The sequence below is a fragment of the Panthera tigris genome, chromosome A1 (assembly GCF_018350195.1).
Source record: "Panthera tigris isolate Pti1 chromosome A1, P.tigris_Pti1_mat1.1, whole genome shotgun sequence".
In the NCBI taxonomy this organism is placed as follows: domain Eukaryota; kingdom Metazoa; phylum Chordata; class Mammalia; order Carnivora; family Felidae; genus Panthera; species Panthera tigris.
This window is the reverse complement of record NC_056660.1, coordinates 218569300-218591772: the sequence shown is the minus strand read 5'-3', so window position 1 is coordinate 218591772 and position 22473 is coordinate 218569300. Positions and strand designations below refer to the sequence as shown.

At 35.3% G+C, this 22473-nt stretch overlaps 1 protein-coding gene across 3 annotated transcripts in view; it reads right to left on the bottom strand.

The window, feature by feature from the left end:
• Positions 1-22473, bottom strand: part of LOC102954987 (cadherin-10) — a 122557-nt gene that overhangs the window by 59126 nt on the left and 40958 nt on the right. For all 3 annotated transcript variants that reach the window (XM_042960623.1, XM_007075934.3, XM_042960617.1), the window contains exons 2-4: positions 2830-3124; positions 1204-1323; positions 616-783 (exon numbers count right to left, since the gene is read on the bottom strand). In XM_042960623.1, coding sequence (XP_042816557.1) covers positions 616-783; positions 1204-1323; positions 2830-3124 — 583 coding nt within the window. The remainder of the gene's footprint in view (positions 1-615; positions 784-1203; positions 1324-2829; positions 3125-22473) is intronic.

Genomic DNA, 22473 nt, shown 5'->3' with positions numbered 1-22473 from the left:
ACATGACATTATCACTAAATAGATTTAGTGTTTTATAACTAAATAGGTCAGGAATACAAAATGTTTTAGAATGATTACCATTCCAAACACAGAGAGAGTAACTGTAAGTCTGACACAGCGATATTAAATGTAAGTCTGAATAGTTTGTTATGTTCTGGCTATGTAGCCCTTTCTAAGTCCTCATAATATGACAAATTAGATATTTTATTGAAAAATGTTACCCTCAAGTTAAGATCCTTCTTATTAAATTCTAGGTGGAAGTAAACACATTCATTGTAGAAGTATGACTTTGTTTTCCAATAAAACATAATTTCTTTTTGCGAACTGAAAGAAATAGTTCTTGGATTGTAGTCATGGATGCAGAGCATATTTATGGACAGGTTCTGTGATCATCCATAGATCCCTATTTCTAAATGAAATATATCCAAAATATATTTTTTTTACATTTCAGTAACAGTGAATGCATCAGCATACGGACCTTTTTTTTTTTCTTCACTTTTGTAGCACATTTTCAATGTTTTTAAAATTAAATGATTGACAACTACCTTTTCCATATCTTTTCTCTTTTTAGTCTAAAGCTTTTGCCATGTGGAAAGACCATTAAAGGCAGCTTACTCTGGGGGAAGCGAGGTGGGTTGTCATTTACATCTGTCAGTGTGATGTTCACCGTTGTGGTCCCTGATAAGCCTCCCATCTGGCCGCCCATATCTTTGGCCTGGATTACCACTTGGTACTGCTCCCTGTTTTCTCTGTTCATGTTTGGTAAAGCAGTCCTGATGATACCTGGAAGAAAAAAAAAAAAAACTTTTGTTATCCTCATTAAAGTTTCAAATATTAGTTGATTAAGACCACATATTATACATCTAGGGTTTTTTGAAAGACAGAATATATTTTTGTTATTAATTATCTAGAAATCATGAAAGTGATTCAGTGGAAATATTTTACAATTTGTGCGGTTTTTCTGTTACCTAAAGAATACCATATTGACTATATAGTGACCTAAACCCATATGCAAAAAACATAAAGCCAGGTCTCTTTCCGTTAGCTCACTCAATCATTTCACTTAAATTCTCAAGTCTTTAAGTGTGGTATCATCCCTCTTCTGTAAGCAGTAATGTTAATGCTTGTCTTATTGTTCCCACCTTTTTTCTACTTGAAAAGATCATAATGACTTAAAGTAACAACTGATTCACGATTCCTGACCTGTTTCAGGCTCCACAGAGAAATATGGCTGCCCTTGAAGTATGCTGTAAATAACTCTGGCGCTGTTCCCATAGGAAGGATCATCCGCATCTGTAGCTGTGACTTGCACCACGGAAGTACCTGAAGTATCCAAATTCAGCTTAGTTCTGCACAGCACCAGAAGGAGGAGCAAAAGCACTGGTTTTCATGGAAGACTTGAATGATTTTTGGCTTTAATAATGACCTCTTAAAGAAACATTTCTATATAATTGACATGAAAATCATACATATAGTGTTATTACAGGAAAACTCTGAATTCAGTTACATATTTAATTAGCCAACAGGTATATTTTTATGCACCTGTAGATAATGCTACAATGTATCAGACTATAATAAATGCAGTTACTTTACATATGATGAGGTTTGATATTAAAATTCATTTTCACATAATAGATTTGTTTCATGTAAAGGGCATATCCGATCACAAAGGAGTAAGTGTGCTCTTCTTTCCTCCTCTCCACTAATTGACTATAAAAATAATTAACATCTGCTCTAGAATACAATTTTATGAATAGATTAAATTCTAAATTTAGAAACAATCCAAGAGGATCCCAAGTTCCATGAACTATTAAAAGCTATTTAATAAAGTTCAAGATATAAAAAAAAGAGCTTTATCATAAAGCAATTGCCAAAGTCCTCGGGGTTTAGTGAAGTAAATATTAAATAATAATCCCAGAACAATGCTTTTGAGAAATGCAGAGTTGAAAATGTGCCATTGTAACTTAAAAGAAAAGAATCAGAATTATTGCATTGGCTTATATGACTTCTCTCATGCTTGAGGAATAAATTTATTCTACCAAATCTAAATATCTATCTCCAAAAAAATGTTACCTTTGTTTCCTGATGTTTGTTTTTTGTCATTCTCTATTTAATAAAAAAAATAAGGCAATCTTAACTTTCTTTGCTTACAAATAACAACTTCTGTTTATTTCCATTGAAAAAGAAGGTTCCATTATCTTGAGTGTTATACTTCTAGCTTTTTCATGCCTTCCATCTTACAGATTCTACAGCCTAAATCTGTATTTGTATATCAGTATGTGATTGTGGATTTCCACTAGTTTGTTTGAATAAGAGATTTATATCAGCAGGATTATGCTTATAAGAAAAATATGTTTTAAAATAATATGAATTAGATAATCTAATCATTTTCATCTTCTGTATCATTTAGATAAACCAGACAAAGTCTTTAGGCAAATTATACCTAGAGAATGTATATGAAGACTATATTACATCTATATTTATCTAAATGTGCTTATAATATATTTGGGGTCAGAATTTTACCTAGCTGTTATACAAATCCATGTGACAAAGATATTATATTTTCATAATTTTCTACTAAATTTTAATGATATTTTCATTGGTTTTTAAAGGAAATATCTACTTATTTGCAAAGATTTACAAATCCATGGCATGTAAAAAATGATTCATCTTTTTTTTTCTAACTCATTTCCGACATGAGGAAATTAAATAAGTACTGTTAGGAGGGACTCAAAAATGTCAATTAATTGATCATAGCATTTTAAAAATTTCTGGTAATTATTTTGTATACTTTTTACATACCACGATAACTCCTATAAATGAACTTACCTACAACAGACATTTCCGGAACACTCGCTGTATAAATTTCTTCTGGGAACGTTGGCTCATTGTCATTGATATCATGGATTTTGATCACAAACTCAGATTCTGGTTCTACTGGTCTCAAAGTTCTTCTGTTAATAGCTTGTGCACGCAGAGTATAAAAGGCTTTTTCTTCCCTATCAATTCTTCTTGTGGCATGAATGTCACCTGTTTTTTCATCAATAATAAAAAGAGTACCTGCTCCATCTCCAGATAAAATATATTTGAGTGATCCGTCTCCTTTATCTTGGTCTGAATGAAGCTAAGGGAAATAAAAAAGAGCATATCCATGATAATGCCTAAAAGTACATAATGCTGAAAGAATTCAAACAGTCTCTCATGTCCCATCACTGAATAATGGGGTCAGTTATCTTAGTTCTTGAAATGTGACTTGAATAAGTATGAACACACTCACCTGTGTATCTTAAACAGCAAGGCTAGCCTTTCAGATACCAGTGTGATTTTTACTTTAAATGGGAAAAAGTAATAAAAATAAACCAAACACAGTTCCCCCTTTACTTTGCTTTGCAAATAACCATTTTCATAGGCAATTAAATCCTGACAAAGCTATGTCGTTGGTCTTGATATGCTTCCGTAAACATTTCTTCTCGCATTTCTTTCTTGAGCGGAAAATTCTCTTATTCTCCTATTATTTAGGAAATTCTTATAAACTTACTATTAGTTATTGCATTTCCATTGGAGAATTAGTGATAGCTTAACTGTAAGAAAGGCAAAGGTGTACGAGGTATAGCTCCTATGTTAGAAGCACTATGCATTATTTTTTGGTTCATACAAAAAGAGAGAGAGAGAGACTGCCCACAGCTATTTTTGAAACTCAGAAAAAGAGTACAAATAGATATTTATGTATTCTAATATTATAAACCAAGTTAATAAATTCTACAATCATATATGTCTTATATAGTCTCCTACCTTGCCAAATGTATCTTCCTAAAAACCTCAAACAAGTTTTGTGCAGGAACAAGACAATGCTAAGCAAGTCTGTTTCTTTGCCTATGCCCACAACATTAATCATCCAGAATCCACTCACGTCAAAGAGCTTTGCAGGCATTCATGTGGGCATCTCAGCCCAGTGCACAACCCATCCCAGTGTAAATGCTACCTAGGATTCCAGGTTTTCGTGGGCAAATTCCATCTATATTGTATTTTAACAGATACTCCCTAGGACTGCCCCCAGAGGTTAGGGATGCATATAACAGTTGGTAAGTCTGGTCTTTGGGTGACTGACATGGAGGAGAGAGCTTCCCTGGACCTAGAAGCAAGCTCAGGGATGTTTGGGCAGGAAATAATGGGTCCCAAGTACCTTGAGTATTACCTGGGAATAGATGTGCAGGCTCTAGATGTGAATATCCCCTGCTCTCCATGGAATTCTTACCCTGCATCCTGGGCTAACATGTAGGAGGGACCAAGCATGGCTTTGTACAACACAAGGATTATAAGTTTTTCTTTAATTGAACCACCCAACCAATAAGCAGTTTCTATGCTGGGCTCACAGTTGGATTATTTGCAATAAGAGATTATGTTTACAATTTTTATTTTGTTCTTTCAGCAGATAAGAAATATGAAAACAATGCGCAGATTTTCTAAACTTCTAGAAGGCATTTATTATAATTTAGGAATCATCACAAACATTTTTTTAAGTATTCATATAAAATGTAGTCGTAAGGTAGAATAGACACACTGATGTGCAGCCTAAAAATTAAAAACTGAAGACAATATCTTTCAATTACGCAAAAATTAGTTAGATGTTTATCTAAATAATGTTTGATATTTATTTACATCAACAGACATTTTCATCTAATTTCATGTAGAAATATTAAACTGATTATTTTCTATTTAAAGCAGGCTTATATTATTTGAAAGGCTTTTTTCTTCTTTTTCGGAGCTTATGTCAATGACTTGGCTGTGACAACATTTTTACATGAACATAAAACTGTTAGGTTAAATATATGTTTTAAAACACACACATACAGATAATATATTGTATTACTGGTATTATTGGGTCTACAAAAGCAGTCTGCTCTTGGGGCGCATGTGTGCCTGGTCAGTTCAGTGTCCAGCTCTTGATTTCAGCTCAGGTCATAATCTCCTGAGGTCGAGCCCCACGTGTGGCTCTATGTTGACAGCATGGAGCCTGCTTGGGATTTTCTCTCTCCCTCTCTCTCTGCCCCTCCCCCACTCTCAGGTGCTTGTTCCCTAAATAATAAATCAATAAATAAATAAATAAATAAATAAATAAATAAATAAAGGCAGTCTTCTCTTTAGTTAATGGTTTTTAGTAATTAGCCTTTAGCCATCAAATTTGGATCAAAGTCATTTTTTCTGATTCCTGGACAAATAACTCATTATATATATATCGGGAAAGAAACCCAAATGGATATGTACTTTAAAGAAAGAGAGAAGCCGGATGACAAATATTTTTTTACTGCTTTTTAGCTATTCACAAACAATAAGGTAAGGTTGAAAAACTCAAGAAATGTCTGCTTTTAACTAAAAAGCCCTCAGAAGTAACATATGACTGTGTTGTCCAGGGAACCACTCTCAATAAGTTGCAAGATTGATGCTTTTTAGTAATTGAAAACACACATAGCTTCCAAGAAACTTTCCAATGACATGAATGTGCAACAGTGGCAATTTTCCACACAGCACACAAGCATTGCATGGTTCTTATTCTTCCTGGGAATCGAAAGAATTCAAGAAAAGATTATGATATCAATCATTTGTTCAGATAACTGTGATTTGTGGTAAACAGTTGTGATTTTTACTGCCTATCCATTCAACAATTTTAATTGAGGAATATGTGTTTACTCTCATAGGAATCAAGTACTTCTAAAAGTAAATCAATGATTCCATTCTATTGCTATGGAAAATCCAAATGCTGTGTGTAAGAGAAATTCACAGGCCCACTGCTGTGTGTGGATTTCCTACAGCATCTAACACCTAAACTACCAAAGAATGACTAGAGGTATAAACTTGGATTTTTTTTTTTTTTTGCATTTTACAAAGTGTACAGAACACTAGATGAATATAGAATGTAGATTCGGAGTGGGAAAGGATATACAACAAGATGGGAATCATTAACACCAGTTCTGTCATTCTAATCAGTTAGACATGCAAAAGAAAATGCTAGAATGGGGATCTCTTAGTTATTCTGAAGTTCAGTTTTAGAATATGAATCACAGCAGGATTTTTACCTTAACTTACACTACAGAAAGAGAACATAAATCCTGGAATTGGATCACATACTGTGGGAGTTTCCATTGGATTAGGAAATCTAACATGGTAGAATGAGATCAAAGAGATGAGGGTTAGAAGCTGGACAGTGATTTGGAGAATCAGAATGAAAAGGATTTCTAATTTTCTCATATTTAACAGAAAAAAATCAGACCTATGCATTTATAAGTTTTGGTCTTAAGAAGCCAGGTTTACAATGCATTTTTTCTTAAACCATTAGAGAGATTGCATTAAAAAAAGTATCTTTTCTTCAAAAAATTTTTAAGTTTATTCATTTTTCAGGGACAGAGTGTGAACAGGGGAGGGACAAAGAGAGAGACACAGAATCCAAAGCAGGCTCCAGGTTCTGAGCTATCGGCACAGAGCCTGACGCACGGCTTGAACCCACGAACTGTGAGATCATGACCTGAGCCAAAGTCGGTGCTAAGCCAACTGAGCCACCCAGGTTCTGCAAAGTATCTTCTTTTTTAAGGAATGTTGACATTAGAATAAAGGGCCAAAATGATCATATTTGGGGGCTTAAAATTGGCCTATGTTTACCAAAATATTATTTAACCAAACATATTTGGCAACTGGACCAGTAAAGAAACTACAACAAATATTTACTATAAGGCAGAGAGATACATTTCTAGACCTCCTGAAACCTGAGTGATTGAAACGCTGGTTTGAAACCCTTGAGAGACAAGAGTTAACTTACAACAGGTATGTTGTTGTTACTGATTCCTTAGCAGTTACAGAACAAGACCAGTGGACAAAATTCTTTAATTATATCATCCTGCTTAAGTGCCCTCTCTTCTCTTAAATTTCTCTTTTTTATTCCAATTACCTCTTCTTTTGTATATTTTCCCCACCCTTTCCCTGGCATAATGTCTCTGTTTCTTATTTCTTGTGTGGGATAAAATTCTATTTCAGACTACAACTCATTTACTAAATAAAAATCAGACCAGGATTAGTTAGTCCTGAAAATGATAGCTTTCTCATTACTCTTCCCTTTTTTTATTTGGATGTTAGGTATCAATACTTGGATCAAATATTTAATTGAACAAAATTAGTGGTTTTTGTTACTGAGAAATAGGATTACGGATCATGTGCCAAGTAACTTACAGCGTCCACTCTGAAATAACTTTTGTATTGATTTGACCTTGTGTTATTTTATTATGTGAAACATTAAGTTTTCTTTAAACATAGAAAGAATGTCAGATTATTGTGGCTTTAGTTCCTCTGTAACACCTGTTCTCCTGTGTGAAACATTTGTGCCACAAATCTTTAAGAAGAATTTTATGTTAATGCTGACCTTTTCTTTCCTTGAGGAAAGCCTATTAAAAATTCACAACCTGCTGTGTTCCTTGTAAATTCACAAGCAGATAAAGGACGTGGCACGATACATGACAATTAATGAAACTTGAACAACTGCTACTGTGTTGCACATTTAAAAGTCATTCTCCTATTATTTAACTTTTCTGTTTAGATGCGGTTAATTATATAACCCATTTGCTTGTATTGAGTAGCTTAGTAATTAAAACTAAGCAATCCATTGATTTTAAAGAAATATTTTAACCAAAAATTATTTACTGAAAACCTGTTCATTTTATTTTATTATTTTTAAAAAAATTTTTTTTTCTTAACGTTTATTTATTTTTGAGACAGAGAGAGACAGAGCATGAACGGGGGAGGGGCAGAGAGAGAGGGAGACACAGAATCGGAAGCAGGCTCCAGGCTCTGGGCCATCAGCCCAGAGCCTGACGCGGGGCTCGAACTCACGGACCGTGAGATCGTGACCTGAGCTGAAGTCGGACGCTTAACCGACTGAGCCACCCAGGCGCCCCAAGCCTGTTCATTTTAAATGTGGCAGGTCTGTGATAATTTTTTAATATTTCATGTAAAGCTTCATCTTAAGATATTTGTCTAAAACAGTCTGTAAGCTAAAAGGGGCCTTGTAGCTTATCTAGTTTAAGGTCATCTTTTTTTTTTTAAGAGGAAGAAACTGAGATATGATCAGTTATTTTCTTTATGACACAGAAGTTAAATTAAGATTACACTTTTGGTTAGGTGCTATGTTCACGGAATCTTTATCTCTTACTATGTTCATTTTTATTTTTCAGTTCCTCACATTAAATAAAGAAATAAAAAAAATAATCAAAGTGTCTATATAGTTCAGGGAATTTAAGTAATTTATTACCAAAAGAATAACTGATAAAAGGTTTTTACCTATAGTTTCACCCTTGTCTGGAGGAAAATGAAGAGTAAGTTTTAAAAAGTAAAAAACCGTATCTGTCACCACCGCCAGGAAAGCTATGATTCCTGCCAGATAAGGGAAATGTATATTGCTATGTGAGATTCTTTCTCATTCCGAATATTGATACCTTTTTGGATACTGGTAATTGTTGGTATTTGGTTCTATTTCAAAAACTGAAAAAACATAGTAGAGAAAATTTGAATCTTCTTTGTAAAATTATATTAGAATTATATTTATATCAGTTAGACTAGTTCTTTGAAGGATACATTTTGATGAATTTATAGGACTGTAACGTTTGTTATATGAGTTTAACAATTTTTCGTGTGTGTGTGCATTAACTTAAAAGTATCAGAAGTTATTGAATATATTTTCTAATGAATAGTGATAATTTTATGCCTGTTAGTCCTTCAAACAGCTAATATATTCTATATTTTTTTTAAAAAAAAAATACAGGATGTGGCAATTTCGTTGTGCTATTCTGGTAGTAACATTATTAGCATTTTGCTTTAATTGTTCTCATGAGTAGTATAGTATCAAATGGAAAATAAGACATTGGATCAAATACTTCAAATTTGCATCAAAAAAAATAGTCGTAGTAAAGATGGGCTAGCATCAGAAAACAGCCAAAAGCATGTTAAAGCAAGTAAATACAATATGGTCAGAAATAAATACATAGTTACTCATTTTGTTGAGAATGGGTAAAAAAAGGGAAGAGGAGTGACAAATCTTATTTGGATTATGTGGGGTTTACAGAGTAAAACTGGGCATTATTTTAATATTTGTGATGTAGGAAAAATATGGCCAATTTTTACTAATCCCAATGAAACAATTTTTCCTTCAAAAATAGAAATGGAGAGGAGAAATTAAAGCTTATCAATGAAATGGATTATAAAAACAATTATAATTTAAAAATACACCAAATATATGATTTATATTAGTTAATACTGTTTTGAACAATCTCATTCTTGGACCAGAGGCAAGTATAGAGGATTAAATGATGGATGGATAATGATGTCTGCATAGCTTAGGGTCTGTAAAAAAAAAACAAAATTAGTGGTTTATTTTCCATATTGGTTCTCTAGAGAATGTCCTTCAAGAGGAAAAACTCTGGTAGAGTCTGGATTCAATAACTAAGGGTTCCTTTTCTCATTTGGTCTTCCAAGAGTTCAGCCTGTTGAAAGTTGTATGGGTTTGTTTTTTTATTTGTTTTGTTTTGTTTTGTTTTTGTTTTGTTTTTGATTATGGACTACCCTGAGTGGGGAGTCTAATCTGGAATCATCTTATAGTTCTGGGTGCACTCTTTGAAGCCATTAGAAATTACTCAAGGCCCTGCAACAGGTTAGCTTTCTTTGCAGAAAGTGATATAAAATTCAAGAAGACATGACCTCTCCTGCTAGAACTATAGCTAACCCACATCTTAAAGTGTTTTAACTTGGGTACATTCCTTTGCCAGTACTGTAAAGATACCAAGATGACACTGAAGGGATTCAGTTAAGTTATCCATAGACACGTTTACAGAACATTAGTTGCTTCAAGAACTTAAATGATATGTATAATAAACCGTAGTCACATTCTGTCTGACGTATTAGTTTATTCTTTCTTTTTTTAAGTAAAAATGTTCATTTATTTTGAGAGAAACAGAGAAATATAGAACAAGTGGGTGAGGGGCAAAGAGAGAGGGAGACAGTAGATGCGGGACTTGAACTCAGGAACTGTGAGATCATGACCTAAGCCAAAACCAAGAGTCAGATGCTCAAACAACTGAGCCACCCTGGTCCCCCAGTTTATCTTTTCCAAAGAGAGTTATTGGGGAAATATTTTAGAGGAGGTTCATATTCTTTTAGAAGCCTGACATTTTCCTTGTTATATTTATGAAAATCACCTAATTATGCAAAGTAGTCCCTTGTGGTGTGAAAATGAAATCAACATTTTATACCTCATTCCTCCCCACCACTTGGAGAAGTCTTCTTAAGCATCTTGGATTTATAATACAGGATTTTTGTAAACACATGTCTAAATTGTTAAGTAAATGCAAAATGATTAAAACCAAGAGATTTTCATTCTAATCAATAAGGTGAAAAGAATTAAAACCGATGGTCACTTATGCATGGGTTACATGGGCAGCTGAGAACCCTTCCTCCTTCCTTTTCACCAACAAAGGCTGACAATAGGAGATGGGAAAGGTAGGAAAGGGCTAAAGGATAGCTATGCCTTGAAGGAATTTATTTAAATAAGTATTTTCTGAACTGGATTGATCTACTGTAAATTGAAGAAAGTGATGAGAATTTTAAGCGTGGTATTTTAGGATTTCAAAGTTTTGGAGATTTTGCTGTGCAGGCAGTATTTGAAGCTGTTGGGTTCCTCAGACTTGTAAAGGTGCTTTCATCTTGAAAGTAGAGAGTAACAAGTACATGATTGGGAGCCCAGAGGAGAAGGACCAGGGAGCTGCCTGCCGTCTCTAGGGGCTCTGGTCAAGAAAAATGAAAAGGGGTTTGGATCTTCACATGCATTGGATATTTTGAGGCATGGGCTTAAATAAGAATCAAAAAAGGGCTATGAATGCTATCCTATAAAAGAAATTACATAAGTAAGTGTGTGTGTGTGTGTGTGTGTGTGTGTGTGTGTGTGTAAAATACAAAAAAACAATGTTATATATACACAGTATCCAAGAGTGCAAATAGCCTCAGAAATATGGCCACAGACCATTAGGTTAAAAACTCCTATTCTTGGTCAGCTTTCTGTGTTTTCCCACACACACAAAAAGGAACTGAGAAATCAAGATAGATGCTCTCTTCAGAAAAGGGTTTGCTCATTTGACTGAGAGACTGTTATATCTTCATTAAATGAGGAAACTTAGTTCCCAGACAATATCATGCCTCTATAACTTGTCTCCTTCCCCACTACACTAATTTATCCACCCTGAAAATCCATAGTCATTTCAAACTCCTTTGTAAGGCTGAATTACCCTCTCTTTCTTGGTGCCCAATTATAGTGTGTGTGTGTGTGTGTGTGTGTGTGTTTGCGTGTATAAAATTTCATAGCATCTGTATTAATTTTGAACTATTATTTTTATAAGTCCTTATGGAACTACAAATATATTTCCTTTGAGGATAAGACCCAAGTTTCCATTCTTTTGAATTCAACATTTCACAGTACATAATACACAGTTATTTACCTGCGGAAGGAAATAAATCAATATCAACATCAAATGCCACAGATATGAGGCATAGAGAGTTCATTTTGTAGTACTTTCTTAGCAAGGATGAATATTCTGAATGGAGTGAAATGAAGTTAGAAGTCCATAATGAAAAGTCTACATTATAAGGGTGTGTAAAGAAAATATTATTCTTTATATTGAAAAAGATGGGGTCTGTAAGTTAGTACAGATTCCATTTAACTATAAGGTTGCATCAGTGAAATATACATACATAGATTACCAGGGGACAAATTTAAATTTTTCAGTGAAGACCTAGGGATAGAAATGCAAATCCAAATTTGTCTCTGAAACTGTAAGGTAAGTCATTGTAAACATCTGTAATTTAACTTAAAAGTAGGATAAGGTAGCTAGGCAATAATAACAGTACAACATTCCCACTGACAAAATCTAGAACAACCATAGGTGACAAGGAAAACGTATTGCCAAGGCCAAATTGCTGTGTGAACAACAAGAACTGAATGGACTAAAACTTGGGAGGAGAGAATGGTAAAAAAATGAACTGGGGACTGGAAGCTCTTTTTCCCTGTGGGGATGTGCCTGTTCTGGGCATGTGCCTGTTCTGGGCATGTGCCTGTTCTGGGCTAGGTTTGGAGGCAAAAATCTGTGACTGTCAAAAGAGGGTAAGAAGAAAACAGGAGAGGTTTTAGAGCTCACATGGTGACAGAGTGAAAATATTAGAGAAATGAAGGTCCTCAAATGCCTTCTCATAAGACATTTGTTGAATTATAGGTCTGTAGATGGCTAAAGGTCCAGGCTAAAAGCCTCTGAAAGCCAGAATAGAATTGTCCACATTCCTAGAGACTTGATGTTCTCAGACTCAAATGGAAAAACAAGGGCAAATAGGTGAACTTTGAAACCCTTCCAGGGAATGTCAAATTGAATCTGAGGGAATGCAGGGATATTTTTTTATTTAGGGACATACAGTTATTCTCAGTGCCTCTAAGGGCTATAAGTACAGGCTTGATCCCTTGACAAATGGGGAGAAATAAAGCAGGACATGCATTGTTCTTCGTGCAAAGCTGAAGCGGCAAAACACCCCACTCATTCTCTCCTGGAGATTTCTGTCAATGGGTGAAGCAGCTTCAAGAAAATGATTAATTTTTGAAGAGTAGAACTATAGAATTTGGGGGCAGAGGAGTCAGGAAACACTCTTATTTGAATTGTTCACCCTCTCAGAAAAGGAATAAGCAGTGGTAAACATAGTCTTACTAAATGGCTTCTTACCCTTATCTTCCTCAATCCCTGATTGAATTGTGGTAATGTATTAGTTAGGGTTCTCCAAAGAAACAGAACCAATAGGAAATCTATATCCATATATCTCCTTCTTTCTATCTATCCATCTAGAGAGAGAATGATAAGGAATTGGCTAATGAGATTGTGAAAGCTAAAAAGTCTGAAATTGGTAGTGAAAGAAAGAAACCTCAGAAATGAAGTAACAATTGATGTTGTAATGTTGGGTCAGGCCAACAGTCTAGAAACTCGGGCAAGGTTTCTATATTACAGTTTTAAGTGTCTCTTAAAAGCTTCGGTTTTTACTCTTAAGGCCTTTAGCTGGTTGCATGAAGCCTGCCCACATTATGAAGAATAGTTTGATTTAATTATAGCTTGTGGATTATAAATATTAATTACATTAAAAATACTTTCATAGAAGCATCTAGACTAGTGTCTGACCAAATAAATGAGCACCATGTTTTAGTCAAGTTGATACATAAAATTAATGATCATCCATGGTGACCAAATAACCCAATAAATGAAGAAGACTTTCTAGTGAAAACTGACCCATTCTGGGGGTTTTAAGTTCTTTATACATGATATGTGATAAGAATAAAAAGTTACTATACATGCAAAAAGGTAAGATCATATGACTTATACAATAAAAACAGAATAACAGGAGATGGCAGATAATAAACATATTGTATTTAAGGGAAAAAAATCAAAAAGTAATAATGTATATTTGAAAATGTAAGGAAAAATGGAAAAAACAGGTAAAAAGTGGAAATAAAAATAATCAAAAGAGCATTCTAAAATGAAAAATACAATGTCTGGCTTTCATAAATCAATAGAAAGTTTTTACAGCAGATTGCGTATAGTAAAACACAAGATTAGTCTTTCAGAAAGTAAAAATAGGTTGCCAACTTGAAGTTAGGTATATAGCAACTGAAATGCAGAGAGAAAATATATGAGAAAAAATAGATAAGATCATTGGATGCTTGTGAAATCAAATCAAAAGTTGCAACACACATGAAATTGGATTCCCAGAAAGAGAGAAAAGAGAGAATGCAGCACAAATTATATCTGAAGGGAAAATGGGGAAGAATTTTTTAAAACTGGTATAAGATATCAACCAACAGATACAATAAGATCTGAGAAGCTCCAGAAGGACAAATAAAAGTAAAAGCAAACGAATCCCATTATAGTCACATTTTTAAATGAAGACATACAGAGAAAACTAGAAAAGTATTTAGGGAAAAAAAGATGCAGGAACTTCAAAGCAACAAGTTTTAATCCTGATTGTTGTTTTCTCAATAGAAATGATGGATGCCAAAATACAATGACATGACATCTTAAAGCAGTAACAGAAAATAGCAACCTAGAATTCTACACTGTGCTTAAAAACAGGCTTCACAGAGGAAAGTAAAATAAGTATGATTTCAGACAAAAACAAAGGGTATTTACCCCAGTGAACATTCAGTAAATGGAACATGAAACTAGTGTTTTCAAGATGGAAGAAAATAATCTCAAATAAAGTTTCTGAAGAGAATGAAAGAACCAGAACTCTAATTATGTAATAAATATAAAAATGATTACTGAATATATACAAAGAAATAATAGTAATGTCTTTGGATGTGTAGAAATAAAGTACATGACAATAACATCATAGAAAAAAAGAAGAGGGGATAGAAGTTTAACGTATTCTAAATTTAGGGGCACCTGGGTGGCTCAATCAGTTAAGCATCCAACTTTGGCTCAGGTCATGATCTCACAGTTCATGGGTTCTGGCCCCACATCGGGCTCTGTGCTACCAGCTCAGAGCCTGGAGCCTGCTTCAGATTCTGTTTGTGTGTCTCTCTCTTTGCTCCTCCCCCACTCACACTCTCTCTTTCTCTCAAAAATAAATAAATATGGAAAAAATATTAAAAAATAAAGTATTCTAAATTTAAACTGGTTTGTGCAATACACTGAAGTGTGAAGTTCTGATATGCACATTTTTTTCTGCATGATTATCATACGTCAATACAAAGTTAGCATAATTTATCTTCACTGTCTTCCCACCTAGCATCTTGACCCCTTCATGCACCATCAATTCCAGGATTATAAATCTGCCTATAATCCGCCCCCCCAAAATGGATGCCACCATAATGGGATATGAAGAAAAACATAGAGAATAATAAACCAAACAACTGAGTACCAGGATTCCATCAACATCAATATTTTGCCAAGTTGATGTCAGATCCTTTTTGCTTTAAGCAAAACAATCATGAAAATAAAACATAATTCATACAAATGAAGCCTTCTCTGTCCCTTCACTCCTTTCCTTACATCCTTACCCATGTCAGCACTCTGAAGAATCTTTTTCTTCCATGTATTATATACTTACAATTTGAGTAATAGTGCTCGTCCTAAACAAAATGCTTCATTTCCACCCTCCCCACAAAGCAACTCCTCTCAGTTTAGTAAACTTCATAATAATCAAGCCAGTTTTTCAGACTAAAAACCTAGAGGGTCATTGATTTCCCTTCTAACACTACCCATTTATTCCATAAGCAAATCCTTTCTGACTTCAAAATATATTTCCAATTGCTTCTCGCTGCCTCCACTGCTGCCATCCCAACAAAAATCAGCATCATCTGTGGTGAGTGTTCCACACAGTGTGCCACCTCCATTTCCATCATTTTGTGGTTCCCACTCTCCACTCACTAGCCAGTGATTATTTAAAAATGCCAATTGACACATCACCACTACTGGGCTCAAAATTGAGCAATGGCTTCCTGTCCCATTTACAACACTAACTCACCCTAATTTACAACATTCCCAGTGATGTAGCCCTCGCCTGTCAACGTTGATCTCATCTCTTTCCATTCTCCCTTTAACCACTTGAACTCACACTGACCTCCCTATTTCTTGAACGTGTTGAAAATATTTCTACCTCAGTCTTCGACACTTGCTGTCACTTTGAATGAGATACACCTCCTCACTTAAGTTTTATAGGCCTTTCAGTTTATCTCTTGTGCATCCTTATCTTTTGTCCTGCATGTTTCTCCCACTGTTTGTTATTCTTCTTATTTTGCAAGAAATTCTGTATATATCTGAATATTAGTAATTTGTTCTTATGCCATCACAAATGTCTTCTTCATGTCTGTTTCCTTTAACATTGATAATAGTTTCTATTATCCCAGAAAATGTTTAATTTTAATGTCAAATTTATCAGTCGTCCCTTCTATGGTAATTTCTTTTTATCTTTTACTCAAAAATATTTTCCTAAATCAAAGTCAAATATATGGCCTCGGATAGTCTCTTCACTTTTAATATTTTTAAAGCTTTTCTTTGGACAGTTAGCTCACTGCTATCATTTGAATGCTGTGCGTGTGTGTGTGTGTGTGCGTGTGTGGTATTAGCAACAGATCTTTTTTTCTTTTCTTAAGGATTTACAATAGATATGGTTAAACCATTGATTTTCATTCCAACTCTGTCACCTATTCTATGTAACCACAGGCATTTTTTTAAATTTATTTTTGACCATTGCTCCAATAAGCAGAGCATCGCCCAGGACATGCTGGATATCAAGATGCTAAGGGCCAACGCCTTCCAACTGAAGACCTTGGCTCTGCCTTTTTGGCCCCTGGTGGTCCTCATCTCCAGCTCCTCATGCTGCACAACTGCATGGGGGTGCTGCTTACCTTCCCGGTGAAGTACAACCTCAGTAAACCTCCCCAAACGCCCAGCTGGACGCAGTCAGGCCACGCTGGCCAGTGCGGGGCTCACTCGAGTCCTTGGCTGCCGCATTCTCCTGGACCGTGGGGCGGCGAGGACCACGAGGCGGAGCTGGGGAGCCCGGGACAAGGATCTTGCCCACCTACGGACAAGGGGCAGGCCCAGTGATGGGCTGATGAGGGGCCAGGCCCGGCCTCAATCTCAGAACAGTTCCAGAGGCCGGACAAGACGCCCCTCCCTCTGCCAAAGCAGCACCTAGCCAGCCCTCTCTTGCAGTCCACCCTGGGCGACCCGTGGTCTCTGCTGTTTCCGGACCTGGGACGATGGACTCTCAGAACTCCCGCCATCGTTGCTAGTGGAGGTCTCACACCTGCTCTTGAAAATCGCGAGAGAGCTGGCTGGCTTGGTTTGGGACCCCGCTTAAGCCCTCCACCAGCAGTGACTGGGGAAGAGACCACAGAACCCTCCTTAGGTGTCCAAGCCCCCACTTTTCTAAGCACAAAAGACCAATAAAGCTGATGCTTCTCTGAAAACGTTTCCTTTTCTACATAATCACAAGTGTTTTTAGAACCTTCTATTTTGTTCCATTTGACTATTGGCACCATTATAGTATAAATACTAAAACACATTCAATTTCCGGAGCTTCATGATTGATAGGTGTTTAAATAAGTACCCTTTGGGGCGCCTGGGTGGCTCAGTCGGTTGAGCGTCCGACTTCGGTCCAGGTCATGATCTCACATCCGTGAGTTCGAGCCCCGCGTCGGGCTCTGTGCTGACAGTGCAGAGCCTGGAGCCTGTTTCGGGTTCTGTGTCTCCCTCTCTCTCTCTGACCCTCCCCCATTCATGCTTTGTCTGTCTCTATCTCAAAAATAAATAAACGTTAAAAAAATTAAAAAAATAAAAAAAATAAATAAGTACCCTTTATTAACCATATTAAAAAAATTATCTTTCAATTATTGGTCTTCACCATATGTATTTTTTGCATTAGCATGTTACTTCTAGTAAAAATACAAAACAAAGAACAAAAGAACCTTGCTAAGTATTTTACTGGGATTGCAATTTATAGGTTAAATTGGAGAGAGTATAATCTTAAACGTAAGACCACTTCCTTTTCTCAAATATTGTTTTTATTTCCATACATTAAGGACATATTAATCCCCTTCAAGATAATTTTGCATTTGGTTTTGATATTTAGCTCAATTTTACCATCTGAATTCATTAGATTTTGTTTTAGGTTTCTAGAGACTGTGCTATCAAGTAGGATCATTTTACATACTTTTTTAATTAGTATAGTTGCTTCTAGTGTGCAAAAATGGTATTTTGAATTATAGTAATATGAAGAAAATTCATTATACATGCAGATCAACATCAATCAATTATAATCAATGTAAGTTTTCCACTGAACCCTACTTCATAATTTTCTTGTGAGTTTTTCTATAAACTGATAGAATCATCTCACTATATTTTAGCCGTTCTTTTTCCTGTTATCATATTGCAAATCATTCTTTACTTTTGTTAGTATTTGTACATGCATTAGTTTCAAACTTTCTTTGTTAATATAATTAAGGTGAACTCTTAAAACAGAGTTGATTTGAGGTCTATTTCTCCAGCCCACAATGATTAATTTTACTTTTGAACATATTATCTTTGTTACCATTGGTAGTTTCTTTTCCTCACAAATAGTATTTGCCTAAATCCTTAGTTTTCTCCCTCTCTCTCTCTCTATCTCTTCCTTTTTCAACCACAAACTCTTCCACAACTGTGTGAATTTCCTCTCAAGCTGCTGAGGCTAAAACAATTTTAATCTTTCAGAAGACAAACTCCCAGAGCCCCTACCACGTTCCAAAAGGAACTCGTTGAGATTCAGACTTTATAGCTGCTATCCTCTGATCTTTCTTAACCAGAATCCTTTGCCTCTCCAATCTCCGGTATGTTTCTTTCTTTCTTTCTTTCTTTCTTTCTTTCTTTCTTTCTTTCTTTCTTTCTTTCTTTCTTTCTTGTTGTTACTCTTCAATTTTGAGGTGACATCCAAAATACTGGATGTACATGTATTTTCTCATTGGGCAAAGAAGTCAAAGCTGGATATTATTTTTCCTGAGAATCTGAACTACACTACTCCATCATCTTCTTCTTAGTAGAATTGCTGTTCAGAAATCTGAAGTGTTTCTGATGTCTGATCTTTGTATAAGATCCAGGGATTTGTTTTTCTCTGGAAACTTAAAAAATCTTCTGTTTGTCTAGATTTCTGAAAATGAATGGTATTGTTCATTGGCGTTTGGACATTTCTTTCAAGATTTCAGCATTGTAACCAAGTGCTTTCATTCTGCTATCTCTGTTCTGGGACAGTCTAATAAAATTTTCATTGATATCCCCTCTCCACCATTTTCCCTGTTCTGGAACTCTTATTATTCAGATATTGGTCTGCACTGTTTTTCATTTTAATTTTATTGTCACTTAGCTCTGATTTTCCATCTCTAGGCTTATTGCTTTACTTTCTAGGTTATGTTCCTAATATTATTTTCCATGCTGTCTGTTGAGATTTTTATATTTGATATCATATCTTTACATTCCAAAGACAAGTCTTTTTTCTATTTGAATTCACTTCTTAAAATCATATACATGTAGCACATAACATTCCTACACATGACTGCAACATTATTTCTACCCTATCCCCTTCTGATATTCAAGAAGAATAGCTCCATACTCCTCTTTGGAATCCCTATCAAGAGATGTAACCTAATTCCTTTTCCCTTGTAACAAACAGAATGTAGTTAAGGTGAGGCTGCATAATTTTCTCGGCTGTGTCAGAAAAAGTGGGGAAAAAAGTGAAAAAGTTACAGTCTTCTGTGTAACACTTGGACTACAGCCCTGAGCCACTGTGTAAGCAATCTAGCTGTTGAGAAGCTATCGGGCTTTAAGGAATCCCAACTATGCATGGAGAGACCACAGGGAGAAGTGCAGAGACAGAGAGAAAGAGACAGATAGACCGACAGACAGAGACAGGAACTATGGCAAATAAGATCATTGTTGTTGTGACAAGTCATTACATTTTGTGGTGCTAGGCAGCAATGGCTAACCAGAGAGCACTCTTTCATTTTTTTAGTGTAACATATATGCACTTCTATGTATGAACACTGCATTCTATATTAATGTATGGTAATATTACATAGCTGTAGAAATTGTTTTATTAGTTTTTCTGTACATATTTTCTAATTCCCTCAAATTCCTTTTGTGTCATGGCCCACAAATTTTTTTCCTCAGAAAATTTTATAAATTGTGCCATGTTACTCTACCATCCAATTTTTCTGTTGAAAAGTGTAGTCAGAATGTGATTTTTATTTAATTGTAGTAAAAAAATAAAAAGATATTCTGGGTATACTTAATCCAAAGATCTTGTCCTTTTGGTTTTGAAATCTTGTGATAATAGTTCTAGAAATTAAATAACTTCATTTTAATTCTTTAAGGAGTCCCTTTGATTTAATCATTGGTGTCTGACATCAGCTTTGGGTGATAAATATGTTGTTTAATATTTTATTATGTCTGCATTTTCTGATCTTTGTTCTCATTCTCTCTCTCTCTCTCTCTCTCTCTCTGTGTGTGTGTGTGTGTGTGTGTGTGTGTTTTCCCTCTCTCTCCTTTACCTCTTCCTCTTTTTCTAGATTTGTAATAGCTTATTAGACCTTCTGGATTTATTCTTGACTGCTTTATCCATATCGCCCCTTTTAAAATTTGCTTTATTATTTGAAATAAAATTGTTTCAAATGATCCTTTTTATAAAAATGTCTTACATTTTTCCATTCTCTTAGAAAATACAATTTAATTATTCTAAAGTTCTTTATTGTTCTTTGACTTATCTCTTGTTTCCTCAGAGATTGATGCTCTATTTATTAAATGAGGGTCTTTTTTTTTTTTTGTGCTACAGGATTTCCTAAAGTGTTAGTGAGAGTTTGTTATTCTTTTACATTTGTGTAAAAGGTTCATTAGAGGCTTAAATGACTTTTCTCCTTCCTTAAAACCTGACCGTTAGATGAGCATGAGGACAACACACAGCCCAAACAGTATCATCAAGCAGCCAAGCAGTTCCTAAGCAGGGCTTGGTAGCAGCTGGTAGGTTGGCTTGCCATGCTTCTGTAGATTTGGCTGCTAAAGACAACCAAGCCCAACAGATTTAGCCACTGTATTACTCTAAGCAAAGCAGGCTGCCTAAACTTAATGTTTGTACTGGTTTCCCTTACTCCCCAAGTCCTAAGGGGATGATGCAGAATCATACAGTGGGTCTATGCTATAGCTGAAAGACACTGAACCCAGGAAATCCCAAAGGAATCTCTAGTATTATACTTATTTCCCTGGACTAAGCAAATCCTTACTGAGGAGACAGAGAAAGAGAGAGAGAGAGTTTTTTTTATCTACTATTCTGAAATACCACTGGGGAGGGAGCTATTTTCTATTTGTACTGTTCTGTAATGTAAATTAATCTAAGCAAATTGGCTGTTAATATCTAGAAGTGAAGAAATGTAACAGATGTATGAAAAGTTGTCTTCCAACAAGGATAGAATATGTCTATCGGGATTGAGAACTTCAAAATAAACCGTGCAGATGGGAAACATGAAGTGAAGCTCCCACCTCCACTACCAGGCACACATATTGGTTATTAGTAGTTAGTAATACCCAATTTGAGAGCCATAACCACTGCTAGGAAGATATCTGATTGAATGTTTTGCTCATGCTGTTAGTAGAGGTGGGAAGTGGGGCAGTAGGAAGGAAAAGCCAATCCATGCCTCTAACTGTTGAGGAGCAATTTAAATAATCCCTGAGTCCAAATTAAGGTTGAACGTAACACTTCCATCTCAGCTTTCTTCTCTACCACTCTTATTGCATGTTTACTTCTGTTCTGGTGATTGGTGTAGCTATCAATGTGACCCTTCCACTTTTAGCGGCCCATAAAATCTTCATAATTTTTTTTTCAGTTGAAATCTCTTCCATTCTCTCTGTTTGTAATGTGGGCATATCATTTCATTTTCTTCTTTTTCAGGTGGGAAAGGAAATAACCAATAGTGAGTAGATTGCCAAGTTGAAGGAAAACTACCTGTAAAAAAGAGGGGACACCTGGATGGCTCAGTCGATTAAGTGCCTGATTTTGGCTCAGGTCATGATCTCAAGGTTTGTGGGTTTGGCTCAGGTCATGATCTCACAGTTTGTGGGTTCAAGCCCTGCGTCAGGCTCTGTGCTGACAGCTCGGAGCCTGGAGCCTGTTTAGGATTCTGTGTCTCCCTCCCTCTCTGTCCCATTTGTACTCTCTCTCTCTCTTTCTCTCTCTCAAAAATAAGTAAACATTATTTTTTTTGAAACAGTGCAATTGTATTGGATCAAATTGAAAGTATTTGCTCTAAATGCTCTACAAATAAGTGTGGTTTAAGTTACATTATTAAATAAAACAATGCATTCATTAAATATTAATATAATACAATATATAATATAATAAAATATAACAGGTTGTCAAGGTTGTGTTAACTTTAATTTTTTTGCTGTATAGAATGTTCAGATTTCTAGCACATTTAAAAATCTATAAAATGTTCCTCTTTGCTTGTTTGTTTTGTTTCTTAAATTCCACATACGAGTGAAATCATATGGTATTTGTCTTTCTCTGGCTTATTTTGCTTGGCATAATACTATTTAGCTCCATCCATGTTGCTGTAAATGGCAAAATTTTATTTCCTTTTATGGCTGAGTAATAGTCCATTGTATAAATACCACTTTTTCTTTATCCATTCATCATTAGTCAATGGACAATTGGGCTGTTCCTATAGTTTGGTTGTTGTAGATATTGCTGCTATAAACATTGGGGTACCTGTATTCCTTTGAATTAATACTTTTGCATTCTTTGGGTAAATACCTAGTAGTGCAACACAGGCAAACCGCAAACAGATTCTTAACTATAGACAACAAACTGGTGGTAGGTGGGGGGATTCTTGAA